Source organism: Bubalus kerabau, chromosome 21, assembly GCF_029407905.1.
Source record: "Bubalus kerabau isolate K-KA32 ecotype Philippines breed swamp buffalo chromosome 21, PCC_UOA_SB_1v2, whole genome shotgun sequence".
NCBI classification, from domain to species: domain Eukaryota; kingdom Metazoa; phylum Chordata; class Mammalia; order Artiodactyla; family Bovidae; genus Bubalus; species Bubalus kerabau.
In genome coordinates, this window is record NC_073644.1 from 61,202,993 (window position 1) to 61,223,810 (window position 20,818).

Here is a 20,818-nt window from a genome sequence, read left to right on the forward strand (position 1 = left end):
TTAAAAAATATTCGCTTATTTATCATTTGTTTGGCTGTATTGGGTCTTAGCTGGGGACACAGGATCTTTGTTGCATCATGCAAGATGTTTCATTACAGGGCAGGACTCTCTAGTTGTGGCCCTGGGGCTCAGCAGTTGTCATGTGTGGGCTTAGTTGCTCCTGAGAATGTGGGAGCTTAATTCCCCAACCAGGGATCAAACCAGCACCCTCTACTAACATTGTGAAAAGTGTTGGTGGCTTAGTCGTGTCTGACTCTTCGCGACGGCACAGACTATAGCCCACCAGGCTCCTCTGCCCATGGCATTCTCCCGGCAAGAATCCTGGAGTGGGTAGCCATTCCCTTCTCCAGGGGATCTTCCCAAACCAAGGATCAAACCCAGGTCTCCTGCATTGCACCAGGCAGATTCTTAACCACTAGACCACCAGGGAAGTCCAAATTTCTGTGGTTTTAAGCCACCAAGTTTGTGATAATTTGTAACAGCAGTCACAGGAAACTAATATACATACTATTCTCGTTGTTGAAGTCCAAGTTTAATAGTTGGCCAGATGCAAGGTGGACTGCCAGGAGACGTTTGCAAAGAGCCTGATTCAGGAACTTGGATATCAGATCAATAGCACATTCTTATCTTTTATCCGAAAGGAGATCCCTGACAACTGATGCTTAGCATTTATGTGCATCAGCCGCGGAGCAAGGACTATTCAATTCTAGTTTTAAAAAATCTCTGGTGTAACACAGCCATCTGGTAGGTGCTTAATAAATATTTTCTGTAGATGCTGACGGAGAAGGCAATGGCACCCCACTCCAGTACTCTTGCCTGGAAAATCCCGTGGACGGAGGAGCCTGGTAGGCTGCAGTCCATGGGGTCACACAGAGTCAGACACGACTGAGCGACTTCACTTTCACTTTTCACTTTCATGCATTGGAGAAGGAAATGGCAACCCACTCCAGTGTTCTTGCCTGGAGAATCCCAGGGATGGGGGAGCCTGGTGGGCTGCCGTCTATGGGGTCGCACGGAGTCAGACATGACTGAAACGACTTAGCAGTAGCAGCAGCAGTAGATGCTGAAGATGACTTATGCTTTCAGGATTTGTTTGTGGCTGAGCATTCTAGAAGCTTCTGCTGCCTTCACCTTCCTGATATAGATAGGTGCATTCATATTTTAAAATTTAAGATCACTGACCAAGGTCTTTCTTTCCTCCATTTAAAGCCACAAATTGATCAATTCTGCATTTTAATATCCACATATCATCACCAAGAGAGAAAACGTGTCTGCCAGTTAGCTCAGCAGAATTGTTTTTAATCTTTTGGAAATGAAAACTTGGAACAACCGGTGTGTGATTTGAAGTAGCAGGTGGAATTAATCTTTAGTTTATTGTATCCCTCCCTCCCGTGAAAATCACAGTGTATTTAGATCGGGATGGGGGCCCCTGGCTGGCATCTCAGGATCTTGACAGAAACTAATCAAGGGTAAGGCAGGAAAAGGACAACCTGTCCATTCGAATTCATAATCAGAAAGGAAGTAAATCCAATTGGAAATGTCCACAGCATGCAAAATAACCTCAGCTAGAAAACCATAAATCCAATCCATTTACGAAACAAAACACCAATTGGAAAGAAAACTAGAGTTTAATCTTCTCAAATGAAGAATTAGGTATCTCTCTCTGTTTGTCCTTCAGGGACTCATCCAAGGGTCAAGACAGGCTCTTACAGCTCCAGATCCTTAAACTTTAGGCTACCAGGTTTGGGATACTTAGTGATGAAGAAGGGAATTTGGAAATTATGCAGTCTATTTCTAATAAGGGTCTTCCCAGATGGCTCAAGCGGTAAGGAATCCGCCTGCAATGCAGGAGACACAGGAGACAGAGATTTGATCGCTGGGTCGGGAAGATCCCTAGAGAAGGAAATGGCAACCCACTCCAGTGTTCTTGCTTGGAAAACCCCATGGACAGAGGAGCCTGGTGGGCTACAGTCCATGGGGTTACAAAGAGTTCGACATGACTGAGCACGCACATGCGTTTCTAATAAGTACATCCAGTTTTGTTCTTGACACAGAGAATAACTTACATTTGTGGAGCTGGATTTGGGGCATTCGAACTTACGTTTTTCAAAATTTAAGGCAATTAATTCAGTGAATGTTTATTGACCTTTTGGTCTGAAACGTGCTTGGATGAAGGCACAGCCCCTCCGTCACAGGGGAGACGGCCAGCGGTGACAGGCCTTCTAGCGTGATGGACTAGGCAGGAGTCTGGGCGGCTTCCTGGAGCGGACCATCCCCCGCCCCAGACTCCCAGGGTGATTCAGCGTTCGAGGGGCAGACAGGAAGGAGGGACATTCCAGGCAGAAAGACAGGCAAGTGCGGGCCTGGTGCCTCCTGTATAATGGAGCAGAGGAAACGGGCGTGGGTGTGGGACGATGAGCCTGGAGAAGCAGGTCTGGTCATGAAAGGCCTTTTAAACTGAGCTCAAGTCTGGAAATGATCTGAAAGAGCATTGCAATCAAGCCTGACTGCACAGAGCATCTCCTGGGAGGTTTTTGTTTTTTTTTAAGGTCTGTTATGACTTTTATTTCCCAACAATGACCAGGTTAATACAACAAAATTTGCAGATACAATTGCCCTCCACTAATTGTATTTTGTCCTACACTTCTCAATACTGTACAATTACAATCTTTGATAATTAAAAAAAAAAAACAGAAAAAAGGGGGGGGAAGCTATTAACTAAATGGAACAATGTCAAATAAGATGCAAAAAAAATTATATCCTGGAAACTTTTGAAAAAACAATTAATGCCCTCGCCTCTCCCCTGGCCAATTAAGTCACTCTGTGAGGAGGAAGCCTGGGCCTTAGCATATTTTAAAAAGTTGCTCCAGGTGATTCTAATGTCTGCCCAGGATTGAGAATCCTGGCTCTAGATAAGAGATCTGCCAGGTTTTTCTCTAAAGAAACAGACGGTAAATATTTTCGGCTCTGTGGGCCTTACAGTCTCCGTTGCAACTATTCAGTTTTGTCTGCATTAACGAAGCAGCGTTGGTAATACGAAAACAGATGAGATGGCTGTATTGCAAGAAAATCACGTATAAAAACAGGCAGGCCCAGTTTACCAACTCCTGCTCGAGATTATGGAATACCTGTGAAGAAATTTTTAAAATACTGATTTTAAAATTTCTGTTCATATTTTATTGTTTATACATTCTATTTGTTAAATAATATGTGATTCTCATAATCATTTTACTTCGATTTCCTTCTCTGAAAGTTGCCCGTTCATATCCTTAGCAGGTTTTCAATCAGTTACTTTGACTTTTAAAACATTTCTGACTTCTAAGGTTCTTTTTATGATCTGAATACAATTCTTTTCTAAAACTATAATTTGTATTGATTTGTTTGTTGTTGGCTGAGCCGGGCGGCCTCTGCTGCCACGAGCTGGCTTTCTCTAGCTGCGGTGCGAGGGCTTCTGTTGTGGGGAGCACGGCTCTAAGGCGTATGGGCTCGGTACTGGCACACGGGCCTAGCTGCTCCATGCCATGTGCAGACTTCTCGAACCAGGGGTTGAACCTGTGTCCCCTGCATTGACAGGCGGTTTTTTCGCCCACTGGACCACCATGGAGGTCTGGAATACAATTTTTTTTTTTCTGAATACAATTCTTTATCCAAGTTATTAATACAGTAGATACATCCTCTCCCTTGACAGTTACCTTTTAACTTTTGTTCATGGTGCCTTGGAGGTGTTGTAAGGAGGGGAGGGACTTGGTCAATCTTGTGATTCAGGCTGTTTAGCTTAAAAGATGATCACTGGCTGTAAGTGACCGTGGATACCAGCTCTAAGGTTTTGAGCGTGGTCAGAGCTGAGGAGAGTCACTCCCACGGGAGGGAAAAGGGAAGAGTCAGTTATACTCATTCTGGCAATAACCCAGAACCATAAAATAGAGGCCAGTGATATCAGACACCCACTGTTAAGCCCAAGCGGCCAGCGCAGCAGAACAGAAGAGGACAGGGTTCACAGCGAAGGTCAGGTTACCTTCGGCAGCTCAGCAGGGACCATCTTCCCAGTTATGGCCGGGAAGTCTTCAAAATAACAAACTACTTTCTTAAAGAGCACTCACGTAAGCTAAATGCAATTGCTTCAACCTGATTCTGCATTAAATCTCAGGAGCCCAGTTATTAGTCGAAACAGAGGCAGAACTGCTGTGTGATTTGGCAGCTGTATTTGGGTTTTCTCCCCACTCATTCTAAGGAAGATCAGTATCTTTAGCTACAGATAAGAACTGACAACCAAAACAGGGTCTTTTTGTGTATTTTAGAGGGCAAAAAGTTAGAGGTTAAGATTAAAATGAATTTGAACACACAGCTCTGATTCTTATTTGCTAGTTTGAATACTCAGCTCTGATTCTTGCTAGCAATGAAACAGAAGTAGATTTGTATTGTAGTGTATAGTACTTATCACCTCTGTGCTTCAGATTTCTCACTGTCCTGTCACTTAACAACGATGTGGCCCTGGGCGAGTGACCTGAGCTCCCTGTGCCTCAGAAACTGACATTGGTGCAATGCGTGTGTATAGTTCTGTATCATTTAAGCACACGTGTAGATCTGTGTAACTCATACCACAATCAAGACTCAGGGATTCATCACCACAAACCTACCTCTTGTAACCACTTTGTAGACATACGCAACCCCCTCCCTCCACCATCACCAGCGTCATAACCCTTAGCAACCAGTTATAATTATGTGTGTTGTGCGTTAAGTGGATTCTGCAGTGTCTGACTCTTTGTGACCCTATGGGCTGTAGACAGCCAGCCTTCTCTGTTCCTGGGATTCTCCAGGCAAGAATACTGGAGTGGGGTGCCGTGCCCTCCTCCAGGGGATCTTCCCGACCCAGGGACTGAACCCACGTCTTTTACGTCTCCTGCATTGGCAGGCGGGTTCTTTACCACTAGCGCCACCTGGGAAGTTACCGTTGTTCCAGAAAATGAAAAGTGCGAAAGCTGCCCAACTCACTTTATAAATTTGACTATAACTTTGATTCCAAAACTAAAAAAGGGGGGGGGGCGGAGAAAGTGGTCCAATGATTAGAGAGAAAGAAATAAGGCCATAGAACTATTGAGAAAGTTCAACAAAATCTCCAGGTTCCAGAACAAATTACAAAAATTGATAGCAATTTTCCACACAAGCAACAATCAGTTGGAAACTATTGAAATTAAAACACCAAGGAAAATAGCAAACGATACACTATCTAGGAATGTTTATGTAAACTGTTTTTTTTTTGGCCGTGCAGCTCGGCCTGTGGGATCTCAGTTCCTCTACCAGGGATTGAACCCGTGGCCCTGCAGTGAAAGCATGGAGTCTTAACCACTGGACCACCAGGGAAAGTCCCTGTAATCTGTTTTAAGATTATCATGGAAAAATATAAAATAATAAATAAGGACACAGAAGATGATTTCAGTAACTTGTGTGACATCCAGTGATGGCTTGATACAAAAATGATGTCTGTTTCCCCCAAATAACCTGTAAGTTTGAAGCAATTTCAATCAGTATTCTAGTTGGATATTTTGAAGAGCTCAATAATTTTTTTTCTGAAATTTTTTGCAATTTCTAAAAATTTCCTGAATTTTTCTGAGCATGAATTTTCTGAAATTTGTATGAATGGCTAGCGGTTCGCAAACATTAACTGGCTCAACTTTGCAAAGATGGCTAAAGGCTTAACACTCAATATACTTCAAATCCGAAATAATAGAAACCATACAGCTCTGGTGTTAGAGCCAGGACTGGCTTCACAGACATGGGACCTTTGCAGTCACACAGGGCCCTGCATTTAAAGGGGCCCCATGCTTTCTTTAATGTGATTTTCTGTCACCATCTTGAAATGCTTAATTAATTTTTAAACAAGAGGCCCTGTATTTTCATTTTGTATTAGTCCTGCAAATTATGTCATCAGTATTGGCTAGAACAAAGGCTGATCAAGAATAGAACAAAAATTATAGTCTCAAAAGAATGGATTTCTATCAAATAAAGGACATTATAGATAAAAAAAAAAAAAAACAACTCCCAGATAACTGAGGGTATTTTTGATGACTCAGGTAGACAAGGACCAATATACACAATAATCAGGAGCTCTTGCAAATCAAAAAAGAAAATTCATTAAGAAATGGGCAAAGGATATAAACTTTACAGAAGAGAAAACTGACATGGCTTAGGTATTTTGAACAAAAATATCCTGACTTATTTTTAATAAGAGAAACAAAAATCTAAGTAACTGGGTATCATTTTATATCTATCAACCACCACAAATGGGAAAGCTGGACCATGCAGAGAAGAATCAGCGTTCCTGAGGATATAGTCTGGGGCAGTCACTCTGGAACAATCTGGTGGGATTTACATAGTATTGTGTACCTTGTGTCCGACTCATTGTGACCCTATGGACCGTAGCCCACCAGGCTCCTCTGTGCATGGGGATTCTCCAGGCAAGAATACTACAGTGGGTTGCCATTCCCTTCTCCAGGGGATCTTTCTGACTCAGGGAGGGAACACGAATCTCTTCTGTCTCCTGGTCTCCTGCATTGGCAAGTGGGTCCTTTATTACTAGGGTCACCTGGGAAGCGCCCACAGGGTGTAAATCTGAACTAAAGCCTCATGTAAGTTGAGGAATTTGTCCCCGTGTTTTTGTGGGTTACAGACCGTCTATGTGTCCACCACTCAGAGAACAGCAAAGTGTAAAATGGTGATGAATTATTATACAGTAGTTAGAAGCTCTGGACACAGTAACACCATCAGTCCAGTTCAGTTCAGTTCAGTCCCTCAGTCGTATCCGACTCTTTGTAACCCCATAGACTGCAGCACGCCAGGCCTCCCTGTCCATCACCAACTCCTGGAGTTCACTTAAACTCACGTCCATCGAGTCAGTGATGCCATCCAGCCATCTCATCCTCTGTCGTCCCCTTCTCCTCCTGCCCCCAATCCCTCCCAGCATCAGAGTCTTTTCCAATGAGTCAACTCTTCACATGAGGTGGCCAAAGTATTGGAGTTTCAGCTTTAGCATCAATCCTTCCAAAGAACACCCAGGACTGATCTCCTTTAGAATGGACTGGTTGCTTCTCCTTGCAGTCCAAGGGACTCTCAAGAGTCTTCTCCAACACCACAGTTCAAAAACATCAATTCTTCAGTGCTCAGCTTTCTTTACAGTCCAACTCTCCCATCCATACATGACCACTGGAAAAACCATAGCCTTGACTAGACGGACCTTTGTTGGCAAAGTAATGTCTCTGCTTTTGAATACGCTATCTAGTTTGGTCTTAACTTTCCTTCCAAGGAGTAAGCGTCTTTTAATTTTGGCATCTGGTCCCATCACTTCATGGGAAATAGATGGGGAAACAGTGGAAACAGTGTCAGACTTTATTTTTTGGGGCTCCAAAATCACTGCAGTAACACCATAAATAGTACCAAACTGTGGAAACAGGAGATCTGAAGCAGAAAGCCTTTTACATAAATGACAAATAGACTTATGGAAGACAAGAACACTACAAATGAGATGGTGCATATCAAACATAAGGGTTGGAGGAATTGGGGGAGGGAAAAGAGAAAGGGAAAGTTGAAGAAAGAGGAAAGAAAATGAATTATTTAAAATGAAGGGGGAAAGGAAATATACGAGCACAAACAAACCAAGTAAGAATTTTATAGGACCAGGGCTAAGACAGCCATGAACTGTGGGACTTGATTACTGCACCTTTTCGCTCCCAAGATTAAAAACGGAACGAACAAACAAACAAACAAAAACCTCTCTCCAAAATAAGGTCCTACGAAATTGTATATAAAAAAAATTTTTAAGAGTATTTTCTCCTGGGTGTATAGAGGAGAGAGGAAAGCCACCAATTTTAGTTACATCTTTCTTACTCCCCAGAGCGTGAATGCAGAGTCTTCATCTTTTTTTAGCAACAAATCGTGCACGACAACATACATCGTGGTTCTCTGCCGTGAAGAGAGGGGCTACTGACGAAGAACGCAGGCTCGAGAGTGTTACCCAAATACTCTCTTCTTTCTCGGTTCCTTTAAGTTTTAGAGGTTGGGAAGGGGGAGCTGAGTGCTGATGAATTCATTTGAAGCAAGGACGCTAACGTTGCCCACTTCTTTTGTTTGAAACGCAGTGTATGACTCGGTCGGGAAGATGGGCAGCAACGTTCTTGACGGAAACGTGGACAGGCTGGGCTCTTACAGCGAGTGTCTCTCCACCCGCGCCCCCGCCGGGCGCTTCCGGGGCCGCTACTGCAAGCTTCACGTGGCGCAGGTGAGCGGCCGTCTGCGCGTGCGCCCTTCAGGGATGCGCGGACCCGAGCTCGTGATGGAAACCTGGTACCTGCCTGTGTGTGTGCGTTGTGTGTGTGTGTGTTTGCTCAGTCCGTGTCCGACTCTTTCCGACCCTATGGACTGATTGCTTATCTTTATTCAAAAAAAAAAAAAAAGCTATTAAGGTGTTCTGCAAAAAGTTTAAATTTTAAACAGTTGACAGAACCTTTCTTGCGTGTCCTGAGTGTGGTGATATAGGAGATAGTTGTCCGCAGGCCAAACAGGGCTTCATATGCTCCTCCCACCACACTGCAGGGACAAGACCCCTGGACAATCTTTGTGGGGAACCCAAGGTCGAGTCTCAGCTAGTGTTCCCGAGCGTTAACTCCTTACTCACCGGCAGTGTTTGGAATACCAAAGGGAAGTGGACTCCCCATTACCCATAGTCCTTTCCCAGAAACGGAGCTCCAAGACAGGAGTCTGAAGCTGTCCCAGCAAATGCCCAAGCCCTTTATGAATGCATCACCGAGTAGGGTCACAGGGCCAACCGTCTTCAAAGCACGTTAATTCTTTGACTTCTGGGGGGAGAAAAAACTAGGAACAGCACAACCTCTTATTAAATACAAAGATATACTTCATGCATGCATACAACACTGAAAGAAAATGCATTACTGTTTGGCTAATGACAACAATATAAAATAATGACACGAAATCCAAGCTCTCTGATGTTAATGCTGTAAAATGGTCTCACAACGGTTAACCTTTGGAGACACGCAGAGTACCTAGCACCCAGCTCTACTGGTCGCGCTGAGGATTTGACCATGATGGTTTGAGGGTTTAATCAGGGAGTACAAAAGTCATACCCTATTTTCAAAGCAGATTAATGGCTTTGATATCAGAACAAAAGGTCAGACCTATACAATCCTGTAAGTTGCATGCTTAGAAGCATCCCAGCAATTTTTATTTATAATTTGATCTTTGCTTTATTGGTACCAGCATTCTAATTATTGGCTTGATGTATTAACACAATCTTTACTTGATACATGATGTCCTGCTGCGAAGAAATGGCAAGCTGGCAACTTTGTCGGAAATTGTATGAATTAACTCAATGACCTGTAATACAGGAGAGAGCGGCACTGGGGCAGACTATCCCACACTGGGGGCTGCTTTTTTAATAATCGGCTGCATTGACCCTTAGAGGCAAGATGGAGCTGACTACAGCGTGGGGGTGTGTGTGCCCGACTCCTGCAGTGAAGAGGACGTGACAGCCATGTCTCAGACGGGTAAGTGCCAGGGACACGCGTCAGATCTGAAGACCCCCAGCCTCTTGGAGCTGCCTGGCCATTCTCTTGGGATTGAACCAAGCTTTCATCCTGATAAATTCAATAAACCGAGACTAATGGAGTTTAGGGACCTTGGGAGTGCTGGTGGAGGATAGGAAGGGAGTGGATAAGAAGGAGAAAGACATTAAAGAGAAGGTAGGAGCTGAATCTTTATGTATTAATAATAACATTTTAAGCCTACTCTTCCCTCACCCTCAGCTGCCAGGCTAGGTCTGCAGAAAGGCACTGGGTGATGTCTGGTTTCCATATTGTGTGTGCTCTTTGCTGTGGCCCACCTGCAGAAGTAGGTCAGGTGCCAAGGCCGGCAGGCCATTCTGAACTGGGACTGTGAGAAGCCAATGTGTTGTGATGGATTAGCGTTAAGAGGCCGGCATTTGGTCCTGGTTGTCACCTCCCAGCTGTGTGTGATCCTGGGCAAATCACTTAATCTGCCTCGGCTCCAGTCTCTTCCTCTGTGCAGAGAGGGGTGGATCCTGGCGTTGAATCTGGCCCTGACTCTCTGCCCTTAGCCACCAGAATGAAAACATTTTAGTCCACGTGGAAACCGGCTTGGCTTCCTTGAACTCTTTCAAAATTTTCAAAGGAAGAGCTTTAAAACCTACAATTTATTTTTTTTCCACTAGTGTCTTTTGTACTTAAGCTGGTTATCTGAATAAGAACTAATGTGACACTTTAAAAGGAGAACACTCTTTCTCTACACCACCACCAAATGTGTGGGCTTCCTCGTCACACTATGCGGTGTGACGCTGAGTATCTGAAGGTGGTGCTGACCCCACAGATTAAGGGCTCAGTTCTGCAAGGCAGCCACCCGCTTCAGATGCCAGTTGTAAGGAGTGGGTCCCAAGGTCCCCCATTACTTCTGCACAACTTGCCTTCAAATCAGGGGATCCCAGGGCTCCGATTTGTTCCCCACATCCTCTCCAGGGCTTCCCAGGTGATGCTAGTAGGAAAAAGCCCACTTGCAATGCAGAAGACATGAGAGACGCAGGTTCGATCCCTGGGTGGGGAAGATCCCCTGGAGGAGGGCATGGCAACCCTCTCCAGTGCTCTTGCCTGGAGAATCCAATGGACAGAGAAGTCTGGTGGGCTACGGTCCTTAGGGTCACAAAGAGTTAGACACGACCGAAGCAGCTTAGCATGCACACTTCCTCTCTGGGGTGGTTCCTCTGATTCGTTCCCCCAATCAAACCCTCCCCACATTCGATCATTTGCTCTAACAGCTCACAGAACTCGGGGGAACACATGACTTATTATTACTGACTTATTATAAAGTGCAGGACCCTGTTCCCCATTAGGAACCAGGCCACACAGCAGGAGGGGAGCAGAGAGCGAGGGAGTGAAGCCTTGCCTGCTTTGTCCCACCACTCCCCACCTGAACCTGTCCCCCCCCTCCTACGCCAAGGAAAAGTTGTCCTTCAGGAAACCAGTTTCTGGTGACAGAAAGGTTGGGGACCGCTGTTATAACGGACAAAACCCAGGAAGAGCCGAATGGGAGAGACGCAGAGGGCAAGGCACAGGGGAAGGGGCGTAGACAGTATGCACCCTCTCAGGGTGCCCACCCTCCCAGGCCCTCGGGGAGTTCAGCAGCCTGGAAGCTCTCTGACCCCCTTTGTTTAGAGTTTGTGCGGAGGGTCCATCACGTAGGCATGATCGATTCCATCACTGGCCATTGGCGACGACTCAGCCCCCAGCCCCCCTCTTTCCTCCCTGGAGGATGGGGACGGGGCTGGAACCCCAAGCCTGGCGCATGGTTGGTTTCTGACAGCCGGCTCCTCTCCCGCCAGCCACTGTAGTAGCCTGAACTCAAGTGTGGTTGAAAGGGGCTGATAATAAATAACAACAGATGCTCTTTCTGCCCACCCCTCAGGAAGTTCCACGGGCTTTAGGAGCTCCGTAGCAGGAACAGGGGATGAAGACTGAATATATCTCTCTTATCGTATTACAATGTCACACACATTATTAAAAGCCTCTTTTAGAAAATTGTTTATTCGGCTGTGCCGGTTCTTAGTGGAGGCGCGCAGGAGCATCGATGCTGCACCATTTGAGCGCTCAGCTGCAGCACGTGGGATCCGGCTCCCTGACCAGGGATTGGACCCGAGCCCCCTGCACTGGGAGCTCGGAGTCTTAGCCACTGGAGCCCGGGGAAGTCCCGCAAACCCTCTTTTTAAAAATAATGAGTTCATCTGTATTTTCGGTTGCTCTGAGTCTCCGTTACTTTGCACGGGCTTTCTCTAGCTGTGGCGAGCAGGGGCCACCCCTTTTCGCAGCGCAGCGGCTTCTCTTGCGGAGCTCAGGCTCTAGACTCGCGGGCTTCCGTAGTTGTGATGCTCGGGCTGAGTAGCTACCACACACGGGCTTAGCTGCTCCAAGGCATGTGGAATCTTCCCAGACCAGGGCCTGAACCTGAGTCCCCTGCATTGGCAGGTGGGTTCTTATCCACTGTGCCACCAGGAAGTTCCTAAAGGCCCTCTTTTAAGTGTTGATATTGCAGTCAGCTTTTGATAATTTTAAACTGTCCTCTGAATTTGTGATTATCCCAACAACTTCAGGTATGTTACCTCTCTATCTAAACCAAATATTTCAGGTGGAGTTAAAAAGAAATCCATGATCACTGTATGGTTGCTTGTGCTATTCAGTAGGACCTTGTTGCTTATCCATTCTGTAGGTAACAGTTTGCATCTGCTGGGATCATTTTCTTAGGTTTGTTTTTGATTTGATCCCTGCTAGTGTATAGAAATACAAGTGATTTTTGTATTTTGGTCCCATGTCCATAACCTTGCTGAATTCATTTATTATTTCTAGGGTTTTTCTAGTGTATTCCTTAAGATTTGTTATGTATAAGGTTATGTTATCTGCAAAAAGAGATTTTAAAGCATTATTTACTTTTTTTTTTTTTTAAAGAAAACTGGTTGTTATATATCAAACTTAAATTTCAATTCTTGTTGGATAAGCCGTAAATATCCTAGAGGCCAAGATAGATTTTCAAGATTGTTATTAGCATATCTAGTGAATATTCTCTAATGAGTTAATGGTCATTATTATTCAGAAATTCATCGATTAGTGTAGTTTTTCTGCCTAATGTTAAGCTTTTTAGCCAGAGATGATATAAGAATAGAATGGAAGGTTAGAAATTGTTATCAGTACGAAGATGTCTTGATGATTCTCTTTGAAGAACTGGAGAAAGAAGGGCCCTGTTTAGGGTGAGCACTGCTGACTTGGTGAAGGTGTTAGTGGAACTCTCTGCCAGGCTGTTTATCCGGCTTCTGTGCAGAGGCAGCAGGTAGAAATGGGGGCACCTGGGCCCAGGGGAAAAGGTCCCCATCTGGAAAGGATTTACCAGCTATTCCTTAAAGCTTTTTGATGGAGTTGCCAATATTTCCGCTACAGACGTGGAGGAAAGCAGCTCAGCAGTGGCTGGCTCTTTATTCATCTAGAGCAGGAGGGCAGGGAGGCAACCCAAGGGAAGATCCTGGCAGACAAACCAAGATGAAATGAGTCTGTAGCGCAACAGAGAAAGCGAAAAATATCCTGGGCAGATCAGAATGTATCGTTTTTAGGCAAAAATCTGCATAGTGTGGCTGCCATCTGTTCATTTTTAGTCACTAAGTCATGTCCAGCTCTTTGCAACCGCAGCACGCCAGGCTCTCTGTCCTTCACTGTGTCCCGGAGTTTGCCCAAACTCATGTCTATTGAGTCAGTGATGCCATCCAACCATCTCTTCTTCTGTTGCCCCTTTCTCCTGCCCTCAATCTTTCCCAGCCTCATTGTCTTTTGCAATGAGTCTGTTCTTCGAATCAGGTGGTCAAAGTATTGGAGCTTCAGCTTCAGCATCAGTCCTTCTAATGAATATTCAGGGTTGATTTCCTTTAGGATTAACTGGTTTGACCTCCTTGCTGTCCAAGGAATTCTCAAGATGTTATAAAGTTTTAACCAACAGACTTCATGTGAGTTCCTGAGAATGAAAATGTGGAGCACCAGAAAGTGTAGATAAAATCTAGGTGTGATCATCACAAACCTAGATTTAGGCTAGTTCCCTAACTGTTCACTTCTGTGTATTTCGGCAGCACTTACTGTGTTTCATTTCCAAGGGCATAGGTAGCAAAGTACCACCAACTGGGAGGCTTACGAGGCGTCACCTACATCCCTGCCTCCGTCATTATGTAGTATTGTTCCCTGTACCTCTCTGTGTCTGAGTTTCCTTCTTTGTATAAACACACCAGAGACACTGGATTTAGAACTTACTCTAACCTAGTATGCATGCATGCATGCTAAGTCGCTTCAGTCGTGTCCAACTCTTTTCGAACCCCATGGACTGTAGCTTGCCAGGCTCCTCTACCCATGGGATTCTTCAGGTAAGAATCCTGGAGTGGGTTGCTCTCCTCCAGGGGATCTTTCTGACCCAGGGATCGAACCTGTGTCTGTCTCCTGCATTGGCAGGTGGGTTCTTTACCACTAGCACCACCTGGGAAGCCCAACCTAGTGTGATCTCATCTTAAGTTGATTTCCTCTGCAAAGACTCTGTTTCCGAATAAGGTCATGTTCACAGTGTTACCAAACTCAACAGTTCCTGGGGGAGAGGGAGAGGTATTAGGGTTTGAACCTTTCTGGAGTGGACGCAATTTAATCCAGAACACTACCTGATACCTGGTTCCCCATTTAGCTTGCTAATCTGCCCGTAAGGCAGTTGGTGGGCCAGGAACAGAGCATGGGAGAGGAAAAGGGGTGGGGCTGAAGCCGGGGGGCTGGGGTCCTGCAGAAGCCCCTGTGTACTCATAACTCAGGCCCCACATAGAAGGGGTGGGCTGGAGTCTGGTGGCCTGAGCTGAAGACACCTCCAGTGTGACCAAGCTCAGGCCTTGCTGAGATCTCCCCCAGCATGCACATGCACGCACACACACGCACACTTCCAACACTCTTTGGGTTTTGGGGTTGGGCCAGAGCTATTTAAGTCTTCCCTGGTGGCCCAGACGGTAAAGGATCTGCCCGCAATGCAGAAGACTTGGGTTCAATCCCTGGGTCAGGAAGATCCTCTGGAGAAGGGAATGGCAACCCACTCCAGTATTCTGGCCTGGAGAATCCCATGGAGAGAGGAGCCTGGTGGGCTATAGTCCATGAGGTCCCAAAGAGTCGGACATGACTGAGTGACTGACACACACACAGAGCTTTTTAGAGATCAAAAACTCCCCGCCGAACTACGGAGTGGTGTGGTGACGTGCAGAGCTGATCTAGGAGCATCATCGTCAGTAGTAGCCAGGCCTGGAATGTGTTTGGGGCTGGGGGGGACAGTGGTCACCTTGTGGACGAAGAGGTTATCATCTTGTAGGTCTGACCGCTCAGCAGTGAGGACCTAGGTCTCCCATGTCCTTCAGAGTCTGGACTCTGCTGCCCAATGTGTCAGATTTCATCCACAGACAGACTGCTGACCCTGTGGTTAGGGGTTCCCCTGGCGCCGTGGAGGTGACGTCTTTTGCACCTTCTCCATGATTTAGATGCAGGAGGCAAAGCCAGAGCAGCAACGAAGACCCAGCACAGCCAAAGATAAATACTGAAATTAGAGTAGAACTTCCGAGGGGGAATAGCTGCATCGGCAGGTCAGTACACTCTTTTAAGTGTCAGGATTTATTGGGGAAATTGAAGTACCACCAGGACGTAGCTTGGGAGCACCTGGACTCTGACAATGAGGAATCCGCTGCCCTGGCCCTTGGGGACCTCTGACTGAGCCCCCAGTGCTTGGCCGGTGCTGAGCACCCACGGGCAGCTCTTGCTTCCCGTCTCCACCTCTAACAGGTGACGGGAAGACTCACAAGGACTCACACATTATTAACCTGTAAGTGGCCTGTTTGGACATTTCAGAAACCCTCTGGTCACTCTCATGGAAACAGTGGATCCAGGAGGTGGAAGGCGCACAAGAGTACATTCTGTTCGACCCACACTTCCTCGTTACACACGTGAGAGAGTGAGAGCCAGAGAGGTGAAGGGACTCGCCCAGAGTCACACAGCAAGGTGGCGGGAACCCCACACTTCTGAACGCAAGTCTGGTAGTGTGGCGAGCTGGGGTAGTCTGAGGGGGTGAAAAGACCACATCCTTCAAGTTCCCACAGACTTGGGGTGAGTTCTGGCCCTGCCACTCAGCGGCAATCGTCATAAAGACGACCAGCATTTACCAAGCTCTGACTCAATGGCGGGCACTCTCTAAGTGCTTTAGAATTGGGGCTACATTTAATCTTCACAACAACTGTGAGAAGTTGGTACTATTACCTCCATTTCACCAAGAGGGAAACTGAGACACAGATTCAGCTAACTCACCCAAGGTCATGGTCAGGGGCGGATGTGGACTCCCACACTGGAGACCCTGTGTTCTTAACCACTGCGCTCAGGCTCATGAAGTTATTTATGGAGAATCTTCCTTGTCTATAAAAGAAGGTGAACAACGACTCCTTCTAGGGATGTTGACAGATTAAAAACGATGACCAAGTCGTGTCTCAGAGCGAGTGGGCACTTAATGGCAGTGGTTTTTTCCTTGTTTATAACAGTGTTGCTATTTTATTATGTTTATTTAAAAATGTTTTTATTTGGTTGGCTGCCTTGGGTCTTAGTTGCAGCATGCAGGATGTTCGGTGCATCATGTGAGATCTCTCTTTGTGGCATGGGGGCTTAGTCACTCTGCATCACGTGGGATCTTAGTTCCCTGACCAGGGATTGAACCTGCATGCCCTGCACGGCAAGGCAGATGCTTAACCGTTGAACCACCAGAGAAGTTCTTAGTGTTGTTCTTTTATTAGACCACACTGTGTCCCCCATCCTTTGCTGAGATTTTGCAAGTCCCCTGTCTGGTGTTCTCAAACTGCTGTGCTTAGTCACTCAGTCATATCCGACTCTTTGCGACCCATGGGCATTAGCCTACCAGGCTCCCCTGTCCATGGGATTTTTCAGGTAAGAATACTGGAGTGGGTTGCCATGTCCTCCTCCTCCAGGGGGTCTTCCCAACCGGGATTCTGAAAGTATGCATTCCAATTAGCAGCAGGAGCTCCTGGGAACGTTAGAAATGTAAATTCTTAGGCAGTGAGGGGAGGCAAGGAGCAGTCTATTTACTGGGCCCTCCAGGTAATTCGGAGGCACGCTGACATTTGAGGCCTCTGTTCCCCAGTGTCACCAGTAACATTTTTACAAACTATTTCTCGTGGCGACTAATTCATGCTCATGCACAGTCACTCGGTGTCCAACTCTCTGTGACCCCATGGACTGCAGCCCACCAGGCTCCTCTGTCCCCGGGATTCTCCAGGCAAGAAGACTGCAGTGGGTTGCCATTCCCTTCTCCAGGGGATCTTCCCGAGCCAGGGATCAACCCCGAGTCTCCTGCACCGCAGGTAGATTCTTTACCTCTGAGCCATCGGTGATCGATTAGCTGTGTCCTTGGCTGGTGCCTCTTATCTTCAGACTCAGACAGCACCTTTCCCTAGCTCGTAGCACCCTATTTTTACATCTCGTGTTGCAGTTTTATCTCTTGTGGGGACCTGCTCACAGCAAGATTTGAGGCAGCAATGGGGTTTCCATGGACTGTCTTTCCCTGTGCCAGGAGCTGGGAAAAGATGCAGAGCCTGGGCAGGCAGAGCATACAGAGGACCCACAGTCCACCTCCATCTGGGCTTATGGTACCTAGGTCTCTTGAGTTTCAGCATCTTTGAGCTCTAATTTCCCCACCTGTAAATCAGATATATTAAAGCCAGATGCCCTTTGTAATGTCAAGATTTGATTTTGAAATGATAAATATGAAAGCTCTTGGAAAAGTGTCATGTTTTTATTGCAAAGTAAAGTATTACTAACGCAATCTTATTTTTTTTTCTCCTTTCTCTTGGTAGATATTTTAAGATTCAGAAAGGCTTCGTTCTGGGCTCCTTCTCTCGCTCTCTTTGCAGTGAACTCTTCCTCCTCGGCTGGCGGGGGTGTGGCCAGGTGTGCCACTGGACTGTTCCCCCTGGACACGTTTGTGGTGCTGTGTCTGTGAGTATAGACCACCCAGTCCCGGGCTGCGATGTGTGTGCTGGGCTGTTTCATCAACCGCCGCTCACCAGCTGCACTTGGCCGTTTCATTGTCGTTCATTGAGTGACGTCTGTCCAGTGCTCTCTGTTACCTTAACAAGAAAATTCGAATGTGTTCCCGAGGAAGCCGGCCACACCCAAGTGTGATGGGCTTTGGGGAATCACTGAGAGAAGTGTCCTGCCCCAAGTTACTCCTGTTTCTATCACGTGACCGTGAAGATGAATTTCTTGTATATGTGTATATGTATATATTTGGCTGTGCTGTGGCTTTGTTCCTGCGAGGGCTTTCCTCTGGTTTCAGCAAGTGTGGGCTACTCTCTGGTTGCAGAGCTCAGGCTTCCTGTGGCCGTGACCCATCTTGGTGCGACACACGCTCTGGGGTGCTCGGGCCGGTAGTTGCGGCTCCCGGACTTGAGAGCACAGGCTCGGTACTGAGGTGCACGGGTTTGGCTGCTCCCCGGCAGGTGGGATTCTCCCGGATCAGGGATTGAAGCCGTGTCTCCTCCATTGGCAGGTAGGTTCATTACCACTGAGCCACCAGAGAAGCCCCTGAATTTCTTTTATTTGAGGCATTGCTTCTCACCCAGACACCTCCGCAGACTTGCCTGTGAAGTCTTAGTTGCACCCGACATGGTTCCTTAGGACATACTAAGGGCAGCGGACTTGCAGGCCCAGCGCTCAGGTCTCCTGATAAAGAGCTTTCCTGCAAACCTCCTTCTGCTGCTCCAGTAAATGGACCTAATTGACACTAAAAAGTTGGTGATAAGGGCTTTCCTCTCTCAGGTTCGCTGCTATTCATTCTCTTCATCCCCTTTCTATGTCTGTGTGAGCTGGATTCTTACTGATTTTTAAAGTTCATTCTATGGAGGAAGGATATGACTCCTTAGTCGTATCAGCTGCAAATATCTTCCTCAGTGTCTTGGTTGCTTTTTGTTTGTTATGGTGTTTTGTTTTTTAAAATTTACAGTTATCATAAGGAGTTTAGTGAAATCCGTTCATCTTTGACTTTGTAACGTCTTTCATTATTTTTTCTTAGGAAGCCACTCCTAACCCTTAGAAGTGCCGCCGCTTGCCCACGTTTAGGAGCGGTGGGAGCGGGTTTTCTCCTGCGCTGCTTTCTTTGCATCTCACCGCGGTGCCGGCGTGCTCCAGGCGCGGTCACACCTGTGTCATCTCCCTGCAGGGTCCTCAGCTTCCTGGGACTCGCCCTCCCTCTGGTGGGAACCATCTACGTGGCTGCCACCGGGTGGGGGTCAGACCGCCAGGTGTCACCGGAACCCGAGGAGCCTCCGGCCGCCTACGGGAGCCTGCCTCTGAGAGTGCCGGTGGGGAGCAGGCCAGGAAGCAGAGACCAGCCGGCGGGCTGTGCGCCCGTCTCACCGTCAGGAACCCCGAGCGGAGGAAAAAGTAGGCGTGTTAACAAACTCACGAGAGGTGACTTAGATGACGGCGCTGTTAGGAAACAGTTCCTGCAGGACCGGGGTCTGGTAATGCCCGGCAGCGTCCAAAAGCTGGCTGGGAGGGTGGGTCTCTGCTCTCCACCATTCGGTGTTTGTCTCCTATCCGTGTTTCGCAGGCGAGGTCACTGGAGATGCCACTTTCTTTCTTGGGTACAGTTACCCAGGTGTCTTTGGGCGACGGAAAGTCTAGATCAGAACAGCAATTGGGTTTCGCTGTAGTCCTTCTCCAGGGGACCTTCCCGTGAGTACAGCGTCCATTTTCAGTGTCACATCTACACAGGTGACTCACAGGACCTTCCTGGCAGCACCGATGGAAGCGGTTTACATACAAGCTGGCACCAGGGCCGTGAGTGTGCAACCTGAGGGGCCTGGAGCAGAACAGACCGCCCAGTGCAGAGCAGCGAGAGGCTGGGTGGGCACAAATCACAGTGGGTTGTGCTCTAGTTAAAAATCAAGAGTTTACCTTCCTGTCCACCTGCCCATATGGCAGGGCAAATACACACACACACACACATTTTGAAATAAGAATAGCCTCACAAGTAGAGTGGAAACAACACTACTTTTGGGTTTCCCTGATAGCTCAGTTGGTAAAGAATCTACCTGCAATGCGGGAGACCCTGGGAGACCCTGGTTCAACTCCTGGGTCGGGAAGATCCACTGGAGAAGGAATAGGCTACCCACTCTAGTATTCTTGGGCTTCCCTGGTGGCTCAGCTGGTAAAGAATCTGCCTACAATGCGGGAGACCTGGGTTTGATCCCTGGGTTGGGAAGATTCCCCTGGAGAAGGGAAAAGCGACCCTCTCCAGTATTCCTGCCTGGAGAATTCCAAGGATAGAGGAGCCTGGAGGACTACAGTCCATGGGGTCACAAAGAGTCAGACATGACTGAGAGCAGCTAACGCTTTCCCAAGTAGAAGATGTGGAATAATTTTTGGCAGAGCCCCTTAGGTCCACATAATTGTCCTTCCTTCACGCCAATGAGAGGGGAAAAAAACAAAACAACATCGCAGTGACCAGACCAGAAGAGTAGGAACACGTGGTCAAGTAGGCACAAGGAACACGGCCCATGTGGAAGCTTAGTGATGGCTTCATCAGATCCCGCTCGGATCCTCAGGCTAAAACAAACACAGCAGCAGCACCAGCAAAAATACCCCAACAATGAGAAAAACGGGAAAAAGCATGTTTGTATGAGGGTGATATAAGTGTTGAGAAGACCTAGCAGTCGCTGTATGACTTCCTCCCCAAATTGGGAGGCCTCGGAAATGTTCATTGCCAGCCTTCTGCATGGCATTAAGCCCTGCTGCCCTGTTCTTTCCATTTCTGGGCCCTGGTTTGTCCTCTGAGGCCTCAGAAAATGAATCTGCTTACTCTCTTGTTTCTCTTATGACCCCATCACATGTTGAGGACAGTTTTGATGGCCTCGCCTTGAGCCTCAGTTCAGTTCAGTTGCTCAGTCGTGTCTGACTCTTTGTGACCCCATGGACTGCAGCACGCCAGGCCTCCCTGTCCATCACCAACTCCCGGAGCATGCTCAAACTCAAGTCTATGGAGTCGCTGATGCCATCCAAGCATCTCATCCTCTGTCGTCTCCTTCTCCTCCTGCCTTCATCTTTCTCAGCCTCAGATCCCTCTGTTATTTCTCACCTGACACGACGCAAGAACTCTCCCTGCTCCCCGGCTGCCAGTGTAGAAGATTCCAGGGTGG

General features: G+C 47.2%; 1 protein-coding gene and 1 long non-coding RNA gene across 2 annotated transcripts in view; one reads left to right on the forward strand and one right to left on the reverse strand.

The window, feature by feature from the left end:
* Positions 1 to 20,818, forward strand: part of LOC129636045 (O-acyltransferase like protein-like) — a 68,109-nt gene that overhangs the window by 9,584 nt on the left and 37,707 nt on the right. Inside the window, exons 2-7 of the mRNA XM_055559314.1 lie at positions 8,133 to 8,268; positions 9,472 to 9,554; positions 17,474 to 17,615; positions 18,838 to 19,177; positions 19,231 to 19,355; positions 20,228 to 20,298. Of these exons, the coding sequence (XP_055415289.1) occupies positions 8,133 to 8,268; positions 9,472 to 9,554; positions 17,474 to 17,615; positions 18,838 to 19,177; positions 19,231 to 19,355; positions 20,228 to 20,298 (897 nt within the window). The remainder of the gene's footprint in view (positions 1 to 8,132; positions 8,269 to 9,471; positions 9,555 to 17,473; positions 17,616 to 18,837; positions 19,178 to 19,230; positions 19,356 to 20,227; positions 20,299 to 20,818) is intronic.
* Positions 2,101 to 4,064, reverse strand: LOC129636078 (uncharacterized). Its single transcript, XR_008706623.1, has 3 exons — positions 3,949 to 4,064; positions 3,693 to 3,842; positions 2,101 to 3,607 (listed from the first exon to the last, which is right to left on the reverse strand). It is a non-coding gene; the product is annotated as an uncharacterized LOC129636078 (long non-coding RNA).